The following is a 21,222-nucleotide window of genomic DNA, read 5'->3' as shown; positions in this document are numbered from 1 at the left end:
ATATGGACAATAATTAGAAACTTAAATGCGCTAGATACAATTTTATATCGTTGCTAGCCACATTAATTTAAAATCAAGAACAAAAGACTTTAGTCGTATAAAATTTCCTTATCTACGTGGGAATTCAACTCATATGTGCTTTATAGTTTTCCCAATAATAAATGTGTATTTGGTGCCTTTTTGTGGCTTCATAAATAAGTTTTAATCGCTGTATTTTGGTTTATCGATAAGATTATATTATTGATATCATTTTAATATCAGATAAAGTCCAACAAACTAAAATGTTTCAAAATTGTCAATCCAAGATAATATAAATCTCTGTGACTAAAGTAGCTACTTTGAGCTTCGCAATAAATAATGTAGTTATATTATCGATCGGGACTACTAAGAATGCACCCCAATGAATTCAAACGAAATAAATCATAAATCCCAATTTTTATTTACTTCTTTATTTTTCTATAAATTCATATGGTATAAATGTTATTAAATAACGATAACATAGATGATAACAAAATATATTTAATTCTTAACAAAGTATCGAAACATCGATACATCCTCCTTTATACTTTAACGACCACTCATAAACTCTTCAATCTCTTCAACAGTTCTCGGAACAATAGCAAAATTCTCGCAACCATTTTCCTTAATCCAAACATCATCCTCAATCCGAACTCCACCAAAATTCCGGAAACGTTCATAAACCTCGACATTCAAGAATTTATTCATATTCGGATCAGCCAAAGCTTTGTCCATAAGACATTCAATGAAATAACAACCAGGTTCAACGGTTACATACATATTAGCTTTAAGAATCCTGGCGAATCGTAGTCGAGAGACACCCGGTTCAGTTGGACGTTCTGGTTGACCTTTCAAATATCCACCAACATCATGAACATCCAAACCAATCAAATGACCCAAACCGTGCGGTTGAAATATGGCCCCCAGTCCAGAGGCTATCATCTCATCGATGTCGCCTTTTAGAATACCACCTTCCTTAAGTCGTTGAAGCAACACACGAATTGCAAGCTTGTGCATATCAACCCATGAAACTCCTTCACGGGCTTCATTCATTACAGCATTGCGTGCGTCTAAGACAGCATTGTAAATCATTTTCTGATCTTCAGTGAACTTGCCATTAGCTGGGAAGCTGCAAGTTATATCAGCTGCATAGCCACAATAATTGGCACCCATATCAAACAGACACATATCTCCATCACGAATCACTCGATTATTTGGAGCTGCAGCATGTCCATAATGCAGAACAGACGAATTCAGTCCAGTTCCACAGATACAAGTGTAGGAAGTGTGTCGACATCCACCGACCGAGTAGGAATGATGAAGGAATTCACTCTCTCCTTGGTATTCAGTCATTCCTGGTTTAATCTTAAGCATGACTTGCTTATGGGCATCAGAAGAGACCTTGGCAACATACCGAAGCACCTCGATCTCTTCCGGCGATTTGATAACTCGACATTCAGCAATAATTGGATGCAAAATATCACAATTCTGGACATATTTCTCAATTCCTTCGAATGAAGCTGGTTTTGCCGACAATCCACTATCTGAATTAACTCCACTCAGAGTGAGAATCAATGATGGATTGGCTTTGCTAAAGAATTCATCCAATTGATCACAATACATGACTCTATCAGTCTCGTACATTGACTTGAATTCTTCCAAAGTATGCAAATGACCCATCCAAACGGAATACTCTTCAGGAAGACGTGGTACAAATAGAATTGACTCACCATTATCAAGATTTATCACACCATAACATCCGGGTTCCTTGACACCGAACATATATTGAAAAAATGATTCTTGGCGAAAGTGGAAATCGACATCGGTGTCATTAAAGCTGACATCTTTGCCTCCTTCGAGCAGAATAAATGTTCGACTTTCTAATTTTTGATTATCGCAGAGGGCAGATTTGACACGGTTGCGGTTGTCACGGAACAGGCTCATTGGCACTGCATGGGTTTGGGGTCCCATTTGGTAAGTGGACATGTTGATAGTGGACTGGAAGAACGCAGAACTTTACTGAGAAACAATTAAATGAGAACTGAAAGTGAAAAAATATAATTAATTCGAGATTAGATTGAATGGAATTTCATAAAACTGCAGTTTTATTGGATTTGTTTTTCTTTTGTGTTCTGATTAATTTTTGTTATCGAAGAATTGCGTACCAAAAAAAAAATGACAGCTGACGATAACAAAAATAAGTGCTGCCGTGATGGTAGACTTTCAATACTATTCTACTACAAGATAATAGCCGTGTTCCTTGGAAAGTAACAAGGGGCGAGTTCTTTTTTGATCGATTCTAATACTACGTTTCCACCTACGCTAAATCCGAGATTTAGCTAAGTAGATTTAGAATTTGATATGTTTTTGTTGCCACGATTTTTCTACATAATAAAATGCAATGAATATCAAAAGGAAAAAGAGTTTTATTTTTAGTTCCGAACACTAGGTGGCGCTGAGTTTGGGATTGGATGAATAATAGCCTGTTTTCACTAGAGTCCAAATGAGATGATATCGCAAATTATCTCATTTCGAATGTCAAATCGCATAGAAAAATATTTTATTTGAAATTTGAACTGACCTAATTTGCGAAATTATTTCATTTGGGCTCATTTTTATAGCCTATTTTTACTACAGCCCAAATCAGGGCTAACCACCCCATTCTGGCAAACGTCACAAAAACCTCACAAGAGCCGGTTTACTATCCCACACTTGATCATATAGATCATTAATTAACACGTATTACAACAACTACATGAGATTTTGTACGAATCGTGATCCTGATGAAAAGCAAGGATTGTTTTTTATTAAAGCCTGGTACGCTGCTCTCGTACTCGTAAATAAAATTTCGAAATTTGACAATAGCATCACATCCAAACTAATTTAGTCAATTTACTCAAATTTCCGTTCAGAGAATGACGTTGCCTAAATATCTAGTCCCTAATATTTCCTGAACGTGCCCAGTATCATACAACATTGGAATACTTCCAGTCGATTCTCCGTTCATACACTGATGTATGACAGTTCTTCATACAACATTTCTATGAAACAAAAATTATACATCAGAACTGTCAATATCATATATCATACAATAGACTGATTCAAAAAAAAATTTTTTTTTTTGTTCAAAGCATTGTTGAAAATATTGTTGGAAATGACAAAAAAAAAAATACTGTAAAAGTTTCAGCCCTTAAGCCTGGTACGCTGCTCGCGCTAAATTTTAGCTGAGATAAAATTCCCATACAAGTTATCGATAACTTGTATGGGATCCATTTTATCTCGGCTAAAAATTTTCGATAATTTGTATGGGAGCTAAAATTTAGCGGGAGCAGCGTACCAGGCTTTAATGTTAACATTTAGTACAGCCGCATCGCAAATTTCTATTTCCCATACGATTTGTATGGGAAAGATTGTGTATTTGTGTTTAGAATTTTTTATCTTTTTAATGGGTCATCAGAAAGGGTAGATTTAATCATTTTCTTGTATAAAATTGAACGCTCTACAAAATTGCATTTATGAAATTTAAAAAAAACCGACGCGAAAAATTAATTAAAATAATTTTTAGTTGAAAAAATGAATAATTCGAATTTATTGAAGAAATCTAAAATGGTAGTATTAGGGGTTTGAGAGTTATATAAAAGGATCAGTGAAACCAAAACACAACATAGAATACAAATATTCGAAAATTTTGCCAAATTTTTTGAAAAACCTAATAATTTCGTCATTTTACCACTGGTAGCACATTTCAACTTTACCAATCCTCAATTATAAACTCTCTCAAGAATCTGAACAGACCTAATTACTTTTTAACGAGACTCTATTACAATTTTTCGGAGTAATTAGTCTCCGCCATTTTTTTTTCTTCGTTAAAATAAAAACTCAAGCCATCTGTCAAAAGCCGACATTTTTAGCTTTGCAAAGTTGAAAAAATTATTTTTCGCAAAAGAAAATATTTCAATTCTTCCAGTTTTAATAAAATAAAAGTGCTTTTTAACATCTTATTAATAAACTAAACAAACATTCTATGGATTTTTAAGGTAAAATATAATTTTTTCTACAAAATAATTGATTTTTTCTCCAATACAAAAAATTTGCTACATAATTGGCCATTTTTCTTTTTCAGGTAAACTACGTTGGGGTAAAATACACAAAAAAATAGAAAGACAAATTATCAAGTAATTATGACACAGTACTTGCCGCCAAATCTCCTAGCCTTGTTTGCAGCTCGAGATCCGATTCCCTATCTACCACCTTCAGATAAATTACCGCATGAAAAGAAATCCCGAGGATATTTGGGCGTGGGCAAGTTCTTGAGTGATTTCGAGGATCCCAAAGATACGCCGCCTCACACACGTGTCGAAACTAGACAAGAACGTTTGGAACGTCGCCGGCGTGAAAAAGCCGAACAGGTATGGTTATGTGGTCTTGAAAAAATGGAGTTCGCGAGATGTTTAAAAAAAAATGTATAATTTAGGGAGAGAACTTAATGGGTTTTTTTAAGAATTTAAATTTTAGTGCTTGCATAGGAAAACAAGTGTGGGTATAGGTTAGATTTTTTTTAATCAAATTGTTGTTTTTTTTTTAACATTTAATTTGGGCCAATTTTTACATTGTTTTCAATGTTATTCAACATATTCTTTGAGATTTATATCGAATTTTTAAGGTCATTGACCCATATTCAACCAATGTATTCAAATACGTAGGTACACGAACAAATCATGTTTGTTATGTTAGGTACTCTGCCAATTCCCTCCTTTTGTAAACCTGATCTGTTTCGTAGTAAAAGACGTTGACCTTGTTTGTTCTTTTCAGGAAAATTCATTCCTAGCGGCTATGAAAAGTATAGTAGGCAGTTATTAGGTGCATAAAAAATCCATTAAATTTTGAATGATTCGCGTTAGATTTAATAAATTTAGACCCGTTTACTCATAAAGTTTCAAAAAGCTGTTTTTAAACTGTAATAAATAGCACTATTTTGACATGTGGTTATACTTTGTGAAATTCTACACCCCAATATCTACTGCCAAGCAGTGTTGCCACAGCCGGCTATAATTAATTTAAAGTCTGATAAGCAAAAGTTATTTGAAAATGCCACACATTTTTGTTTGGGTTTTTTTTGACCATTTTTGAAAGCGGCTATTTTTGGCTCCAAGATTTTTCAAAATCGACTCCTTGCCTCGAAAATATTCTGGCAACACTGCTGTCAAGTACTGTTTGGTACTTCTGAGTCCTTTGAAAACATTTTTTTCTATTAAAGAAATAAAACTGAGTGTAGCCGGAAGTACCACACTAGTGTGAAATCACTTTATAAGGTCCTTCACACACTCAATCAGATTGATATCAATAAGTGAAAATTAATGGATTTGGTACAGTACTCGGGGGCATTTTTGAAAGAATTCCCTGTATTCAGTCCCCGAATTCCCTTTTTTTCTCAAACTACACTTAGGAGCAAAAAAATGGAATCAAACTTTTGCGTTTTTTTAAAACGTTAATTGGCCAGGATGTAATTGACATACATGAATGTTAATTGCACCATTAAAAAGCTTGAAACAAAGGCTTTAAATCAATACTAGGAACTTTAAAACCCGTTCACTTTATAATAATCCAATCAACATAAATGAAGCATGTAAGCAAAAAAAGACTGAAACTGAAACAGAGAGTATCTGGAAAATTTAACATTTAAAAAAAATTAAGTGCAATTTATTGACAGATAACGTCAATAGTAACGGTAGGAAAAAAAAACTGAAATTGAAGCAGAGAATATCAAGAAAATTTAACATTTAGAAAAAAATGAAGTGCAATTTATTGACAGATAGCTATGATGCTATCGTATGCATTTTGAAGTTTTTACCAACAATTAAAAGTAAAAAATTCAAGCTTTTAAATGAGACCATAAAACTTGAAGAAACATTATTTTATCCATTGCAATTTTTGTTTTAAATAAAAATTATCTTTTTTGATTCCGTTTTTTTTGCTCTTAAGTGTATTTCATTTTTCCCTTTTTATTTCCCACAGAGAAAAAAAAAATTAAAAAATACTTTCATAATTAATGCACAGCCTTTTTATTAAAAGAATTAGTATTGACGTGCTGCACTTCTGTGATTTAGGGCTATATTATGACTCGCGAATCGCTAGAAAAAATTTGGCGAATCAAAGTTATTGAGCCTCTAATAAGCTATTCAGCTCTTAAATTATATCGTTAATATTTTGCAGTGCTGATCATTTCATAATATGTAAATAAATATTTGATATTTACTCATATTCAATATAAAGTGCAGAAAGGTTTCGTTAATAGGCCTCATTAAAGAATGACAAAAGTGATAGTCATTCAAATATTGCCTTAGAAGTTGTTAAGTTTTTACAATTTATTTTTTAACATTTGTAATATTTTAGGACCATTTTAGGATTTCAAAATTCTAGTTCATGAAGTAAATTATTCTTAATATGAGACCTTTTTTTTTATTTCATTTAAAGCTGTTATGTATAAGAATTATATGTTCACAATTTTCGAAAAAAATATTGAAACATTGTGAAAATATATTTTTTTCGGTTAAAACCGAAACTTTTGATGTCAATACTCACACCAAAAGGGACATAATTTCCCAAATTAGGTCTGTTCAAACTATTTTTTTTCTATACAATTTGGCATTCGAAATGAGATAATTTGCTAAATTATCTCATTTGGGTTGTGGTGAAAACAGGCTATAGCTCTGTCAAAAAACTGATTTTGACAATTTTTGTCTTCGATTAGCCAAAAAATCAACCTTATCGATCTATTCATCAAAATATAAATACACCAAAACCCCATAAAAATTTTTTTTGATTTGCAATGCCTGCTCATTGTGAAGTCATATCTGTAAACCAAAACTTGTTTCGCGACTGATCCGAAAAAATGTAGCTGCTTCTGAATGTTAAAAAAATATATATTTTGATTGCAAATAATTTCACAACCGGAGCTCAAAAAAATGTTTGGTTTTTAGCTATGAATAGAGTTTAAAGAGACGATGTATCACTCGATAGATTTGCAGAACTTTTTTGAAAATGCATTATTTTTAGGCAAGGGGTTAACCTTGATTTTTCTCAAAAATCTTAAAAAAATTGATTTGTAATTTTTTTTCATTAATGGATAGGCCTGCTCATTGTGAACTCGTATCTGTAAACCAAAACTTGTTTCGAAACTTCGATTCGAATATATCTGCTTCGAATGTAAGAAAAAAAATAATTCAGCAACCAGACCTCCAAGAAAGATCTTTCAGGAATTTTTCTTATTCACAACTGCAATGAGTTTCATAACAAAATATAGTATTTTTTTTTAAATTGTAAGCCTGGATAATTTTTTTTATCTAGTAAACGAACGTTTTGTTATGTTTAAATTAAGGGCAAAGCTTTAGGTCAGATTAAACAAGTTCTTATTAATCCTATCCTCGGCTTAAGTAACCATTTATTGATTTTGTATAAAATCAACTTTTTAGTTCTTCTCCTGCAAACTAGCTTTCGCAGCTTGATTTGAAATTACTACTTGAAATTAGGAATCACAACAAGTAAAACTTCGACCTTATGACAAATCAGGTATTATTTTAACACACATTCTAATGATAAAAGTTTGTTATCAATAAAATTATCTCAACGTTCTTGTTGAATTTAAAACTTGGGATTCACACCTCTGAAGAATATAAAAAATTGGTTTGTATATTTTGGGTGTTAAATCTTTTCGAACACCCGCCAGGTAAACATTTATTTCAATTCCAATTGTGTAAGTAAGTGATTCAAATTTTTTTTGTTGTTGTCTAAATAATTTTGGTTCCTTCACAGGATACACTCTTTGATTTTAAAGCGAACTTAATTCGTCTTTTTGTTATAATTTTTGTTTCCAAAAGAAATGAGAATAATAAAGCTTTTTTTCAAAAAAAATCGAAAACCAAAAAAAAAGCTTGTTTCTTTTCGTTCAGAAATCAGGGCCAAGAAAAAAGAGTTGTTTTGCATTTTGTTAAAAAAGTAAGTACCAGGACTTCTTCTATTTCTTCAAACGAAATAAAAAAAAAACAAGGGCTGGTAATCCCATTTATTTCATCGCACAACTTGATTGAATTGTTCAAGACATTCACACCTGGAGAAAACTCATATAGAGCTGTTTTTTTTTATAAAAAAAAACTCTTTCACCTGATGAAGGCCTAATTATTCATTTAAAAAAAAGGACCAATATGTAAGTTCTGTTTGTTCACTTCCAAAAGAGGACCCAAGTGTGTAAGTTAAGTTTTTCATCAAACAAACAAAAAAGAAAAGAAAACCCCGTCTCCCCAGTGTAAGTTTTTGTGTAGCTGCTAGCTATCCAGCTTTCATATGGTAAAATATAAGCAAACAAACAAATAAACATCCTCCTTGCGTCAGTAAGTAGTTCGAATGCTGCTAATTTCATTTGCGAAATGCAAGAACAAATTTCACAATGGAATCGGTAGGTAAATGTTGGTAGGTAAAAAAATCCCAAAACTCTCCTGGAACGTAAAAGGTGATAAAGATAATAAACTTACGACCCTCAGGGTCGAAAAAATGTAAGTTCTTCTTCTGTTGGTAAAAAATGGTAATGAAATTAAAAAAACAACAAATCAAAGACTGTTGTTGATCATGGAATACAGTTTTAAATCATAACCACACCAAAATTTCACGATTCTTCGATTTTATAATCAAGATGAAGGCCCGTCCCGTTTATCAAAAGGTTAACTCAAAATTTGTAAGTTCAAGAATAAGGAGCATTGCTCTTGGGTAATGTCGTAAGGTGAAGGTAAATTAAGCGTTTCATAAGCTGTCATTTGTAAGTTAAATTGGGTTAGTATCTTAAGGTAAGGTTTCTTGGTGTTTTCTTATGGAACCTCCATTTAAAAGTTCCCGTTTCAAAAAAGTAATTAAGTATTGCTGAACTTTTTCCTGAAAGTGTGTATAAAAAATTAAGAAATCGAATTAATAGATTAACTTTTGTTGTTGAAACGAAGAACCAGTAGGTAGGTATCAGAGTTGGCTTCTATGACTGCTTGATTAAAAATAAGTGTAAGTTTCTCCAAAAGGTCTCTCCAAATCTCGACAAAAGCTCCCAAAACTAATTACAAAAATGTATTCCCCATTAATGTTTGTTTTTTGTTTTTTTTTCGGTTTTTTTTCGTAATTTTTCCTTCTCTTGCAAACAGGTTGCTTACAAGCTTGAACGTGAAATCGCAACATGGGATCCTCAGCAAATAGCCGAAGCCACCGAAGATCCATTTAAGACATTGTTTGTAGCTCGAGTGAATTATGATACATCCGAGTCGAAATTACGTCGTGAATTTGAGGTGTATGGTCCGATCAAGAAGATCATTATGATCACTGACATGGAAACGGGCAAACCTCGTGGCTATGCGTTTATTGAGTACGAACACGAGCGTGATATGCACTCTGCCTACAAACATGCCGATGGTAAAAAAATCGATGGCAAACGAGTATTGGTTGATGTGGAAAGAGCAAGAACGGTGAAGGGCTGGTTGCCACGTCGTTTGGGTGGTGGTTTGGGTGGAACACGTCGCGGAGGAGCTGACGTAAACATCAAGCATTCCGGTCGAGAAGACAATGAGCGTGAACGTGAACGCTATCGCCTGGAAAGGGAAAGAGAAGATCGTGGTGGGGATCGTGGACCTGTGGGAGGTGGTGGGGGTGGACCACCACCGCCACGATTCGATGGCAGACGCCGCTCAAGATCAAGAGATAGACGAGAGCGAGAAAGATCTAGGCATCGTAGTAGGTCAAGGGAGCGCAGGAAGCGCATTCGCGGTGGTAGTCGGGATCGAGAGTATGATGATCGTGCGGAGAGACGCGGTGCCGGCGCCGGAGGTCCTAGTATGGGTAATGAAAAAGAACGTGATCGTGGTGATCGTGAGCGTGATCGTGAGCGCAAGAAGAAGCGATCGAAATCACGTGATCGTGAGCGTGATCGCTCCGAAAAGAAACGTGATCGACGTGACAGGGATCGAAGTGATCGTGATCGTGGTGATCGTGAAACCAAGGAAAGGAAACCTGATTTCCGCGACGATATGATTAAGATCAAAGAAGAACCTGTGGATGATTATCCAGCGTACTCCATTCAGCCTCTTAATTATCCAGGCATTAAGACAGAAGATGACGAAGTCAAATATCGACCACCAAATGATCAACAATTTTCACAACCTCCTCCACGTATACCCAGTGATCGAGAAAACGGTCAGAATCCGAACTCGAATGATGACAAGGATGAACAACAATGGTGGCGTTAATATATTTCCCCTCTTTCAATCATAATGCAATTAGTGACGATTTTTCCCCCATGGCTGCCGATCTGCCGCCCACGCCACCACCAGTAGAATGTTATTGTAGATTATACAGTTTTTTTTTTAAATAATTTTCTTTCTTTCCGTAGAGCGCAATTTTTATCTCTTTTTTTATTATGAATAAAAAATAATAATAAATAAATTAGATACAAAATATAATATTCCTGAATTCTAAACGGAAAACAACACCAAATTATATAGTAATTAAATTGATATGATTTTGTTTTAATTTTGCAAACAAAGAAGACACGCCAGACAGGTAACAAAAACAATGAGTTTTTGTTTTATACAATTATAAATAAAAAAATAAATAAATTAAAATTTATTGGATTTAATTTTAAGTTAAAAATAAAAAAATGAAATAAAACAAGAAATCATAAATCAATTGAAATAAAATAGTCACGAAACCTCGTACTTGTGAGTTGGAACATGATGAATAAAGAAAAAGTTTTATAAATTAAAGCGCATAGTAATAATTGTCTACACAAAAATAACACAAATATTACAAAAAAAAATAATGCTTTTAAATAAATTATATTTTTATTAAGTTTGTAGCTTAAACTAAAAATTAAAAAAAAAACGGAAAACTAGACAAAACAGTGCATTATATTCGATTAACAAAAAATTAAAACAAACAAATATAAATGAATATCGTCCAATAAAATCTAAATTTATATCAGTTTAAAGCCTAGTACGCAGCTGAAGCGAAACGAAAAATTTCAAAGTCTATAAAGTAAACAGCGAACATTTAACATTTAAAAAATTCTATCGTGTCTCATGTCAAAGTCAAAATTATAAAAATACAAATCAAAAAATTCAAGAAAAAACATCAGAAAATAAGTTTTAAAGCAAAAATATCCCAGTAAAAATAGATTTTTTGTGGAAAGTCCTTAAGTATTCCTCATCTGCCAGCCCGTTACATAGGGACAATGGTCACAAAATCTTAGGTCAGCCCAATTCTTGTTTGGGTACTCTGGAATGGTGTAGTTTTGCACACTATTTTTGACAAAAGTAGAAATATTTCTGTTTTAGGCAGTACTTACACAAACATACCTAATCTAAAAACAGCTTTTAAACAAAAATAATCTTATACTTTTTAGCAAACTTTACAATCTCTATAATAAACTGGATAATGCATTCATACAAAAGTTTGTGAGGAAGAATCTAATGTCAAATTCCTTTCAACCACTTGCAGTCGTTACTAAAATCGCTACTAAAGTCGATACTTTTTGGCTGTTTAGGAAATTAAAAAAGGTAGCGATCTCTTTTTGTGAATGTATTTGGCTGAATTCACAAAGAATTATTTAACCTTCCGAAGGCAAGGCTTTTTTTCTACGTGAATAACATCATCATTGTACATAATTATTATTTTTTTGATGAAATAAAAAATAAAAACTTTCAACAACATTTAGACAAATTAACTAACTGACTTCAATATAATTCAGTTCTAGACATTTCGATAGAAAATTACAAAAACAGAACCAAAAGAATATACCCTTTCTCAAGAGGTGGGGTGATGGGTAACCCCACTTGCCTTCGGAAGGTTAAAGAAAACACTACCTTACCTACAAAGCATCACGATTGCACCAGAAATATTTTTGATGCGTTAATGAATTCAGCCTTTGTCTCCAAATGACCGATGAAAAACAAAAGAATATACATAACTTAATAGTAAGAAGAAATCAACGTAAAATTTGTTTATTTTGTTCTTTCAGAATGATTTATATTTCACAAATAAGTAAAAACTGGTTCTGGTTCTTCATTTCTTGCATCATTTAGCATACAACCCTATTCTGCTATTTAAGTGAATCTCATATCCGATTCACTTCAACTCTACCTTGCCATTCTGCTGTTCATCGGGTGAACTGCATTATTATATCCCTTATTTGACGTCCGCGTGAACGTCAACTAAAAAATCTTTTTTTCTGTTTTTGCTGTTTTTCGCATAGAAAATATAACAAAAACCCATTACATACTAATAAATTTTTAAAAAATTATGAGAAGTGACAATTTGCTTGATTTAAACGATGGTGAATTTATTTTTCCAACCAAAAGTGACAGATCCGCAATATTTTGTATGCGGATTTCAAATGTATGGAGCAAGTTCATTCACGTGAATAGTGGAATACCGAACAACATTACCGGTATATGTACCTATTACCGACTTGAGTTTGGATTGCCCCGGTACTTGGTGAATATTGAAAGATTATTATATTTTAATTCTCATCTACTACTTTTGCAAAAAGTCTTCACTCAATTTAGATTGCAAAATAATGCTTAGCACATTCTTTCACGGTAAATTTTTACATTTTATGGTAATTTTTGTTGTTGCAAGAAAAATATAAGAAGCAAAAAAAAGAAACTTGGAATATTTAGACGAAGTTTAAGAACATGAGGTATTCAAATATGTACTGCCGGTAAAAAAATATGTATGCACTATCCCTGTTCCATTGGAGGTACTATCATCTACTCATGCTCTTCTTCCCGAGTAGATACGATTTGTATTGAATTCGTTGAAAGTGCCCTCCATTGAAAATCGCTAGTAGACTACTAGTAGTACTTTGGCACCTCCCAATGGAACAGGGCTAGTATTAATTTAAATTAGAAAAATCGATACGAAAAAAAAAATAATTATACTACCTTTTTTTATTCTAGATTAAATTATGACGTACTAGATTTCCATTGAAAACCAAAAAGTGTCCACTTTGTCTAATTAAAATGTACTAAACCTCAAATTACAATTCTGAATACGTTCATTTTCGAGGCTCGAATTATAATATTCTAATATTGGTACTACTGTATAAAAAATACAAAATTTTATATTTAACGTGCCCGCCCGCTTCTATTTCTACTTTTTTACTTCGATTTTCTGCTTAAAAATTTATTAAAAAAAAAATATAAATTATATTCCAATTCATCAATCAACAAAACGAAAGAGTAAGCTTTATTTTGTTTCTAAATCTTAAATCCATACGTACTGGTTACGTATATAATATTTATGATTTACATTACAACTCCATAAAAATACGAAAGAAAGTAGATTTTGAAAAAAAAAACAAGAAAAAAATGTCATTGGAAAAATTTCAAGCAACAGATGCTTGGCGAAATAAATTAAAAACACATCTATTCGCAGAACGGTAAATATTTTAGAATTAAAAAATAATTATCTAGAATTGTTTATTTACCACACAAAAAATATAGTTTTTTTTTTGCATAAAAAGTAAAATTTTGAAGTATTTTGGTCTTCTTGTTGTTTGAAATTTTTCCACACTCTTAGATTTTTCTTTTTATGTAAAAATTTGCACCACCTGGATCTTCAAAAGTAACTAGCATGTAAATTGAATGCTTTTACCCATTAAACCCCTTTTGTATGTATCCTTTAGTAGAGTGACCGCAACTCCCATAGAACATTTTTTTTTGTCGATTTTTTTCCGGGGGAACCTTATAAAGTGTTCAGCCTTTGCGAGTTTTTAGATAGCCAAAATTTAAGCTCCATTGGATAATTCTAAATAGTGCCAACACTCGCTCACAGAATCAAAAATCTCTGTTTTTTCACTGTTTTGGGAAGAAAATTAGCTCTAGCTCTATTTTCACTATTTATATATTTAATTAAAGGTATTGTTTTTACACATAATTCAGATGCTAAATTTGTTTAGTCGTCTTCTTCTTCTTCTTCTAAATTTGTTTAGTCGTACTTAAAACAAATATTTGTGTTCAATTTAAATTTTCATTACTGACCTCAAAAAAGAGCTGAGGTGCAAACTCTGTTAACAATGAAACTTTCTATGTTATAGATTGATTTAAGGTAGCTGCTAATTCGTTTTTCTACAGTAGGGCAGAATCCAATTGACTTTGTAGTTTCAAAATCAGTCTTACACTGCCGGTCAATAGAATAGGTTTACACCCTATAAACGATAAAGATTCGAATTTTGCGCCTACAAAACCCTTTTTAATGATTCATATTCAAAGATATCCTTTTTCCTAACTTATTTATAAAAAAAAGCTTACACAAAACTATCGAAACAAAAAATTAATACAGTTTATTGCAATGCTCCCAAAAAAGACTTTTTTTCATCGGCCAATAGAATAGGTTCATTTGTCTTATTTGGGAAAATGAGACGAAAACGTTAATGTGTTAACGTTAAACTGTTAATGTGAAACAGTTTCTATCGATAATATTGATTTAATTTTACTGATTTTATAATAAAAACCCTTTGAACTAACAACAACTATCTCAAAAACTCCATTAGCTTTCGGGTAGTAAAACTTTTTCATGTAATTTAAGTTTACTTTCTTCAGGCTTCATTTATTAGATTTTTTGATTATATTTTATTCGAAAATTATTATCTTCACTCATAGAATTCACGAACAAGACATTTCCGACCTTTTCCAACAAGTTAAAGGTCCGAAGAGTAGAAAGACTATTACAAAAGTGCTAAATTGTATTCGTTTTTCTACAGTAAAACTGTTATGACGGTGTGAATATCTCTTTATCCTGTGGAAAAGTCTAAAAAAAGTCCGAATAAATCACTAAACTCATTTTGAGAATGAGCTTGCATGAATTTTCAGTGAAACAAAACGACGGAAAATCTTATCAAAATATGGAATATCGACTATAACCATTACTTAGACCTAATGGCTATAATCTCGCTGCAAAAGCAGTTCGCCCCTTCCTAAGTCAAATTAGAAATGATTTAAGCCTTCCAGGACACACAAATTTTATTTAATTCATCGGAGAGAACACTGCAAATCTCTTTTTTAACTCATATGACACTTTTCGAAATTCAACCTATTTTACATTCTTTGAGGTTTTAACGGAGTTTCCTATTGGTTTTACATGCACTTCTCATGAATCTTTCTACAGTTCAAAGACTAAGAGTACTTGCAGGGGAAGATTTAATTTAAGATTTTAATACGGAAGAATCGAATACCAACCAAAGGATAGTGAGCTTCTATTTTCATTTTTAGGCTCTTTTCCCCTCGTATCATATTTTTATTACAGTATTTTCGTAGTTTTCTTTATTTTTTAAAGAACTGCAAACTAGGTTCTACGATTTTTCATTTTTTCTCGATTTTACACACACACCTTAATTTTGTTCGGTCTACACCTTGATTTTAATTTTTTCTTCGAAACTAAGGCACCTGGACTGGACCTTAAAACATATAAAGCTCACTTTAATCCAACAAAAAACCCGCCCACTAATCTAAGTTTCTTTGAACCCAAACGTACTTTAAAGTGGGTGAACCTGCTCTATTCACCGATTAAAATCAGACTTTTTTTAGAAACATTCCAAAACGGGATATACATTTGAATCATTTATTTGCAAAACATGATAAGTCCACTTTTTTTCAAAATTCGTTTTTTTGACTAAATTTGTACTCCAGGGATAACCACGTCTGTCTTTAAAATATGAAGTATCTACTCCATCTATATCCGATTTTACAGCTACGCGAAATATTTTTTTAGTATCAAAAACAGAATAAGTCCCGGACTTATCATCTTTTGAAAATAAACAACAGCTTCTTTTTGTGTAAATGGTATATTAGATTAATGGCTGAAAATCTCAAGTTTAAAGGTACTTTAAAGTTAAATAAGCAGTCCGGACATTGTATTTTATTCTCAAATACAATTGTTTGATAGACTGGGGCTAAAAGCAAAATTGCATATCCATTTAAAAACTAATTTCACATCCGTTTATTTTCAAAGTATGATAAGTCCAAAAGCGTTTTTATTTTTTATCTTTTGAGCTATCGCTCCAAAAATTAAAAACGAAACGGTATTTTGTAGGTAGGCAAGAGTTCTACACAATATATTTAAAAAAAATTTTTCTACGCATATCGAAAGAAAATTGAACGTTTTTTTCTTCTCCTGAAAAATTTTAAATCATGGACTTATCATGTTTTGCAAATAAATGATTCATTTATTGCTACAATAGTTTTTCAACTACATACCTACTTCTTTCTGATTTATAGTTAGGTAAAAAGACATGCTTTGAAACTGCATTCTGGAAAGCTTTTTTTAAGCCCTTGCCGTTTACAAGGTGAGCCTATTCTATTGACCGGCAGTGTATAACATAGAAAGTTTCATGATTAACAGAGTTTGTACCTCAGCTCTTTTGTAATTTCAGTACTGAAAATTTAAATTTTTTTATGTAAGACTGAACAAATTTAGCATCTGAATTATGTGTACTAACACTACCTTCAATTAAATATATGTATATGGGATGCTAGATCTAATTTTCTTAGCAAAACAGTAAAAAAAACAGGGATTATTGATACTTTGAGCGAGTTTCGGCACCATTCAGACCTATCCAATGGAGCTTACATTTTGGATATTTAAAGGCTGAACATTTTATGGGGTTCCCCCGACCAAATTTCGAAAATCGATTTCTTGCGGTCACTCTAATCCTTAGTCTTAAGTAAGCGGGAATTTTATTCAAATCAAGTTCTTAATCAAAAAGTGTGCTCTTAGGAAACCCCCAATTATAGCTGGAACAACAAAATCATCTCCGTCTGTAACACCTCAAACCCCACAAAGACTAAGCTATCAACTATCCGACGATCTGCAAGTTATTCTCGAAGAAAAAAAGATTCCCCGTTCCAACACAGAAATGCCCCGTGTTCGAGTTCGTGATGGTGAAGAGGATGACAAAGAGAATATCAAAGAATTCCAAGAACGTCTCCATGCTGCTACCAACACACCCAAAAAGCAGCTAAAACGCCAACCACACATTGTCGTCGATACGACTTTGATGGATGATGGCAACGAAGCTCTTCACTGTACCAATACTAGTTTCGAAACATTGGAAAATATGTGTGAAAAAACTGCCTCGGATCCAAATAGTACTTTATTCAAATACCTCCACCATGGATCACCACCATCTTCATCTTATCAGCCTACACGAAATGTTCGAGTACCTTCTTACGATGAAGAAGCTGATGCTTTACAACGTCTTTTAGACGAATTGAATGTCGAAGAGACTGAAAAACGATTAAAAGGCATTCCTATTCCCACTTTGGCCGATGACACTCAATTAGATGATATTGAAGCTCCATCTAGATTCTGGGAGAACACAATGACACCAGAGACTTTAAAGTCAATATCACCAGTTAAGATGGTTGGATTGATGAGGCAATCGACAATCATGGAAGAGTATTCGGATGTGTCGGAATCCGAGGCAAGTTCGACGAGTTATCAAAGCGCCATGAAAACTGTGTTTTCCAGTGAAACAAGTGGTTGTTATGATACAGCCAATGATACAGCTGCAAATAGTGAACGAGGAGCAATGTTGAAGAAATTGTCTACAAATTCATCGGAAAGATCTTCATCTTCGGAATTATTCCAGCAAAGACATAGCAGGCAGAAATTTTTCAGCGAAGAGAAGGAGGAAGATCTGGAAGACGAAGAAGATCTAGAAAACATTGAAAAATCCATTCATCTTATGGACTTTTCTTTAATGAAGAAAAATGAGGAAGAAGATCCTCTTGGAGAATCATTGCAACTGATCGATTTGGATACAACAGTTAAGAGTCCTCAAGAAGATGATGATGAAATCCAACAAGATTCTAATTCGGCATCATTATCATCGAAGTTGTCTGAAGAAGAAGAATCGTATTCATTGGAACCATTGAAAATGTCTGGAGAATTATCAACTCAAATCACACAATCTGATGAATCGGAAAGCTTAATCATTGAACTCTCTGATGATGAATCATCTTCAGCAGTGGCAGCTTGCACTAAGAAAGAAGAAGAAGATTCTGAGAGTGTCATGAATCGAAGTTTTACAATAAAATCACAAGAAAAACCACCACAAACTGATGATGAAGAGAAATCACTTCATTTCAATGATACTATGGAAGAAGTTGAATATATGATGAATAAGGGAATGCAATACCTGCAGGCAGCTAAGGAAGAAACAAAAGACCATCATCTATCACCAATGGCCACTAAGAAGAGTCATTTAACTCCGGTTAAGAAATTTGAACGTTATCGTTCTCCATCGCCAATGTTGTCATCACCATCGACTCCAAAAACAGTTATTGCCAAACCGAAGCCACTGAATAATAAGCATGTTTTGAATATAAAGCCATTCCCCAAATTGGATTTGTTTAAGAAACCTCAGGGGAGTGGTTTAAAGCCACCGAATAAGTATACGTCGGCAATAAAGAAGCAACAATATGCCCATGTGGTTAGTCCGATTGGAGCTTATATCAAGAAAACTCCAACAACACCATTAATTTCGACAGTTAGACCTGATGTGGCAGGAGTTTCAGTTTTTAGGAAATTGGATTGCGATAGTCGAGCTGGAATGGGCTCCCCAAAGAAGCAGGTACAGCCACAAAATCAAATTCGCAGCTTACCGAAGAAGGCATACGTTTCGTCAGAGTTGAAACATGTAAGTTGTTTAATTCCAATCTTAAACTTATTCCTAATTTGTCTCTTTAAAATGTATCCCAGATTGTCGATGAACGAACTCAATATACAATTCCTGGAGGACCTAAAATTCAAAAGTATCTAGCATCTGCCATGATTCCAGCAGTTGTTCGTCACGAGGGTAAAATTAAGATCCCTGCTAATTTACGAACTAGCGATATGGAAGCGAAAGCGCCGAGAAGGACCGATGATAGTTTGGCTGATTTGAGCTTAGCTTCTGGTGATATGTCTGTTTATACTATTAGAGATGCACAAAAGTTTTAAGAAAACAGAATTTTCTTTTTTTTTTATTTTAATTTTCTTTAATTTAAACAAAAACTCTTTGTGTACCTTTTTTCTTGTCTTTTAGTTTATAATTTTTTTTTTTTTTAGTTTTAATTCTTAGATTGAATATTCGTGTTGAATGTTGAATTTTTTTTAATTTAATTCGCTTATTATTTCTTGTAATGTATGTATATTAGGGTGGGTCAAAAACATCAAAATTTTTTTTTTTGATTTGGTACTCCGAAAAATCGATTGCTTGACCCCTCTAGAATATACACACCAAATATGAGCTCTTTATATTAATGGGAAGGTCCTCCGCTTTGCAATTTTCCATTTTTACATCAAGCTTCTACAAAAAAAAAAATAATTTTTTTATTAATTGACTTTTTAGCAAATTTCTTTTCATATTCTTGTAGGAAATTGAACGCTCTACAAAAAAGACCTTATACACTTTTTTCGTTTATCTAACCGTTGAATAGATATTTGAGGTCCAAAAACCGAGAAAATCTTTAAAAATTCGTTTTTTGTTCTTAATTTTGTAACAAATTGAAAAATTATAATATAATCAAACGCGCAAGATATATTCTTATTGGAAATTGATTCCTCCACAAAAAAGGTGTTGTTATTTTTTTTCATTAATCTAACCATTCTAAAGATATTCGAGGTCAAAGTTAAAAAAAAATATAAAAACATTTTATATTTAAAAAAAAATTCCAATTCACTGAAACTTCATTATTTTCAAATTAGCAAGATATATTCTTGTAGGGGCTTAAACGTTCTACAAAAAATTCCTTGGAATGAAATTGATTGCTTTAACCGTTTAGAAGATATTCGTATCCAAACCAATGCTCACTGATTTCAATAGTTTTCTTATGACCCGTATGCATTGCGATTTGGATACGAATATCTTCTAAACGGTTAAAGCAATCAATTTCATTCCAAGGAATTTTTTGTAGAACGTTTAAGCCCCTACAAGAATATATCTTGCTAATTTGAAAATAATGAAGTTTCAGTGAACTAGAAATTTTTTAAAAATATAAAATGTTTTTAAATTTTTTTTTAACTTTGACCTCGAATATCTTTAGAATGGTTAGATTAATGAAAAAAGTTAATAAGACCTTTTTTGTGGAACAATCAATTTCCAACAAGAATATGTCTTGCGCGTTTGATCATTATAATTTTTCAATTTGTTACAAAATTAAGAACAAAAAACGAATTTTTAAAGATTTTCTCGATTTTTGGACCTCAAATATCTATTCAACGGTTAGATAAACGAAAAAAGTGTATAAGGTCTTTTTTGTAGAGCGTTCAATTTCCTATAAGAATATGAAAAGAAATTTGCTAAAAAGTCAATTAATAAAAAAATTATTTTTTTTTTGTAGAAGCTTGATGTAAAAATGGAAAATTGCAAAGCGGAGGACCTTCCCATTAATATAAAGAGCTCATATTTGGTGTGTATATTCTAGAGGGGTCAAGCAATCGATTTTTCGGAGTACCAAATCAAAAAAAAAATTTTCGATGTTTTTGACCCACCCTAATGTATATGGTCATGTTTGCAAGTTATAAAACATTTAATAAATGGGGTTATTTTTATATAAATAAACAGTCTTTATTTTAGGAAAGCAAAAATGTTCTTAGATAAAATGAATAATTGTAAGTTGTAAGAACGAAGTAGGTCCATTTTGCAAAATTGTTGGGAAAACGCAAAAAACTGAATAGCTTCTATATTTTACTGTTTTCAGGTGTTTGACTTTCAGATAAAATAAAGATTTATGTGGTTTTGAGTGGAATAAGACAAAAACTTTATTTCTATCGGTTTCTGGTAGACAGGTATAACGGTTTAAAAACGTTGGACTTATTCCGTTCTTACAACTTACCGTTTGAAATTTCACCTAAAAGCCAAATTTTGAATGAAGTGAATATTATAATTTATTTAAAACAAAAGTTTTAATGATAATATATTAACTATATTAAGTAATTAAAACCAAAAAGTGTTGTACATACATATACATAGGTTAGATCACATACGAAAATAGTAAAACAAAAAATTTTATTGTGGTTTTTTTTTTTTTATTTTTTCATTCTTCGGTTAATTTTCAATTAGAAAACTTATTGAGCCCAGCATTTTGAATTTAATCTCCTGTTTTTATTTAGAACAACGCCTATGACTGGAATTTT

The 21,222-nt window shown here is 32.4% G+C and overlaps 3 protein-coding genes across 4 annotated transcripts; 2 read left to right on the top strand and 1 right to left on the bottom strand.

Annotated features, from left to right (window-relative positions):
- Positions 1–416: 416 nt before the first annotated feature.
- LOC129915831 (xaa-Pro dipeptidase) lies at positions 417–2,188 on the bottom strand. Its single transcript, XM_055995522.1, has one exon. It carries the CDS (start codon positions 2,002–2,004, stop codon positions 568–570), a length of 1,437 nt encoding a protein of 478 aa, XP_055851497.1. The 5' UTR covers positions 2,005–2,188; the 3' UTR covers positions 417–567.
- Positions 2,189–3,902: 1,714 nt separating this feature from the next.
- Positions 3,903–10,559, top strand: LOC129914610 (U1 small nuclear ribonucleoprotein 70 kDa). Its single transcript, XM_055993943.1, has 3 exons — positions 3,903–4,055; positions 4,142–4,427; positions 9,198–10,559. The coding sequence occupies exons 2-3, from the start codon at positions 4,200–4,202 to the stop codon at positions 10,290–10,292; spliced, it is 1,323 nt and encodes a 440-aa protein (XP_055849918.1). The 5' UTR covers positions 3,903–4,055; positions 4,142–4,199; the 3' UTR covers positions 10,293–10,559.
- Positions 10,560–13,148: 2,589 nt separating this feature from the next.
- Positions 13,149–19,232, top strand: LOC129915706 (muscle M-line assembly protein unc-89). 2 transcript variants are annotated; one of them, XM_055995361.1, is made up of 3 exons: positions 13,149–13,283; positions 16,819–18,742; positions 18,805–19,232. In XM_055995361.1, the coding sequence occupies exons 2-3, from the start codon at positions 16,958–16,960 to the stop codon at positions 19,042–19,044; spliced, it is 2,025 nt and encodes a 674-aa protein (XP_055851336.1). In that variant the 5' UTR covers positions 13,149–13,283; positions 16,819–16,957; the 3' UTR covers positions 19,045–19,232. The 2 variants fall into 2 exon arrangements, with proteins under 2 accessions (XP_055851336.1, XP_055851335.1); XM_055995360.1 differs by lacking the exon at positions 13,149–13,283 and adding an exon at positions 13,327–13,483.
- Positions 19,233–21,222: the final 1,990 nt, after the last annotated feature.

Source organism: Episyrphus balteatus, chromosome 3 (genome assembly GCF_945859705.1).
Source record: "Episyrphus balteatus chromosome 3, idEpiBalt1.1, whole genome shotgun sequence".
Taxonomy (NCBI): Eukaryota; Metazoa; Arthropoda; class Insecta; order Diptera; family Syrphidae; genus Episyrphus; species Episyrphus balteatus.
This window is presented reverse-complemented; position numbering and strand designations above follow the sequence as displayed.

Bases quoted from the DNA above. Each gene is read 5' to 3' on its own strand.
- LOC129915831 (XM_055995522.1), bottom strand. From the start codon at position 2,004: ATGTCCACTTACCAAATGGGACCCCAAACCCATGCAGTGCCAATGAGC.
- LOC129914610 (XM_055993943.1), top strand. From the start codon at position 4,200: ATGACACAGTACTTGCCGCCAAATCTCCTAGCCTTGTTTGCAGCTCGA. The intron at 4,428-9,197 runs GTATGGTTATGT...TCTTGCAAACAG, and splicing joins GGCGTGAAAAAGCCGAACAG to GTTGCTTACAAGCTTGAACG.
- LOC129915706 (XM_055995360.1), top strand. From the start codon at position 13,413: ATGTCATTGGAAAAATTTCAAGCAACAGATGCTTGGCGAAATAAATTA. The intron at 13,484-16,818 runs GTAAATATTTTA...GTGTGCTCTTAG, and splicing joins ACACATCTATTCGCAGAACG to GAAACCCCCAATTATAGCTG. The intron at 18,743-18,804 runs GTAAGTTGTTTA...AATGTATCCCAG, and splicing joins TTTCGTCAGAGTTGAAACAT to ATTGTCGATGAACGAACTCA.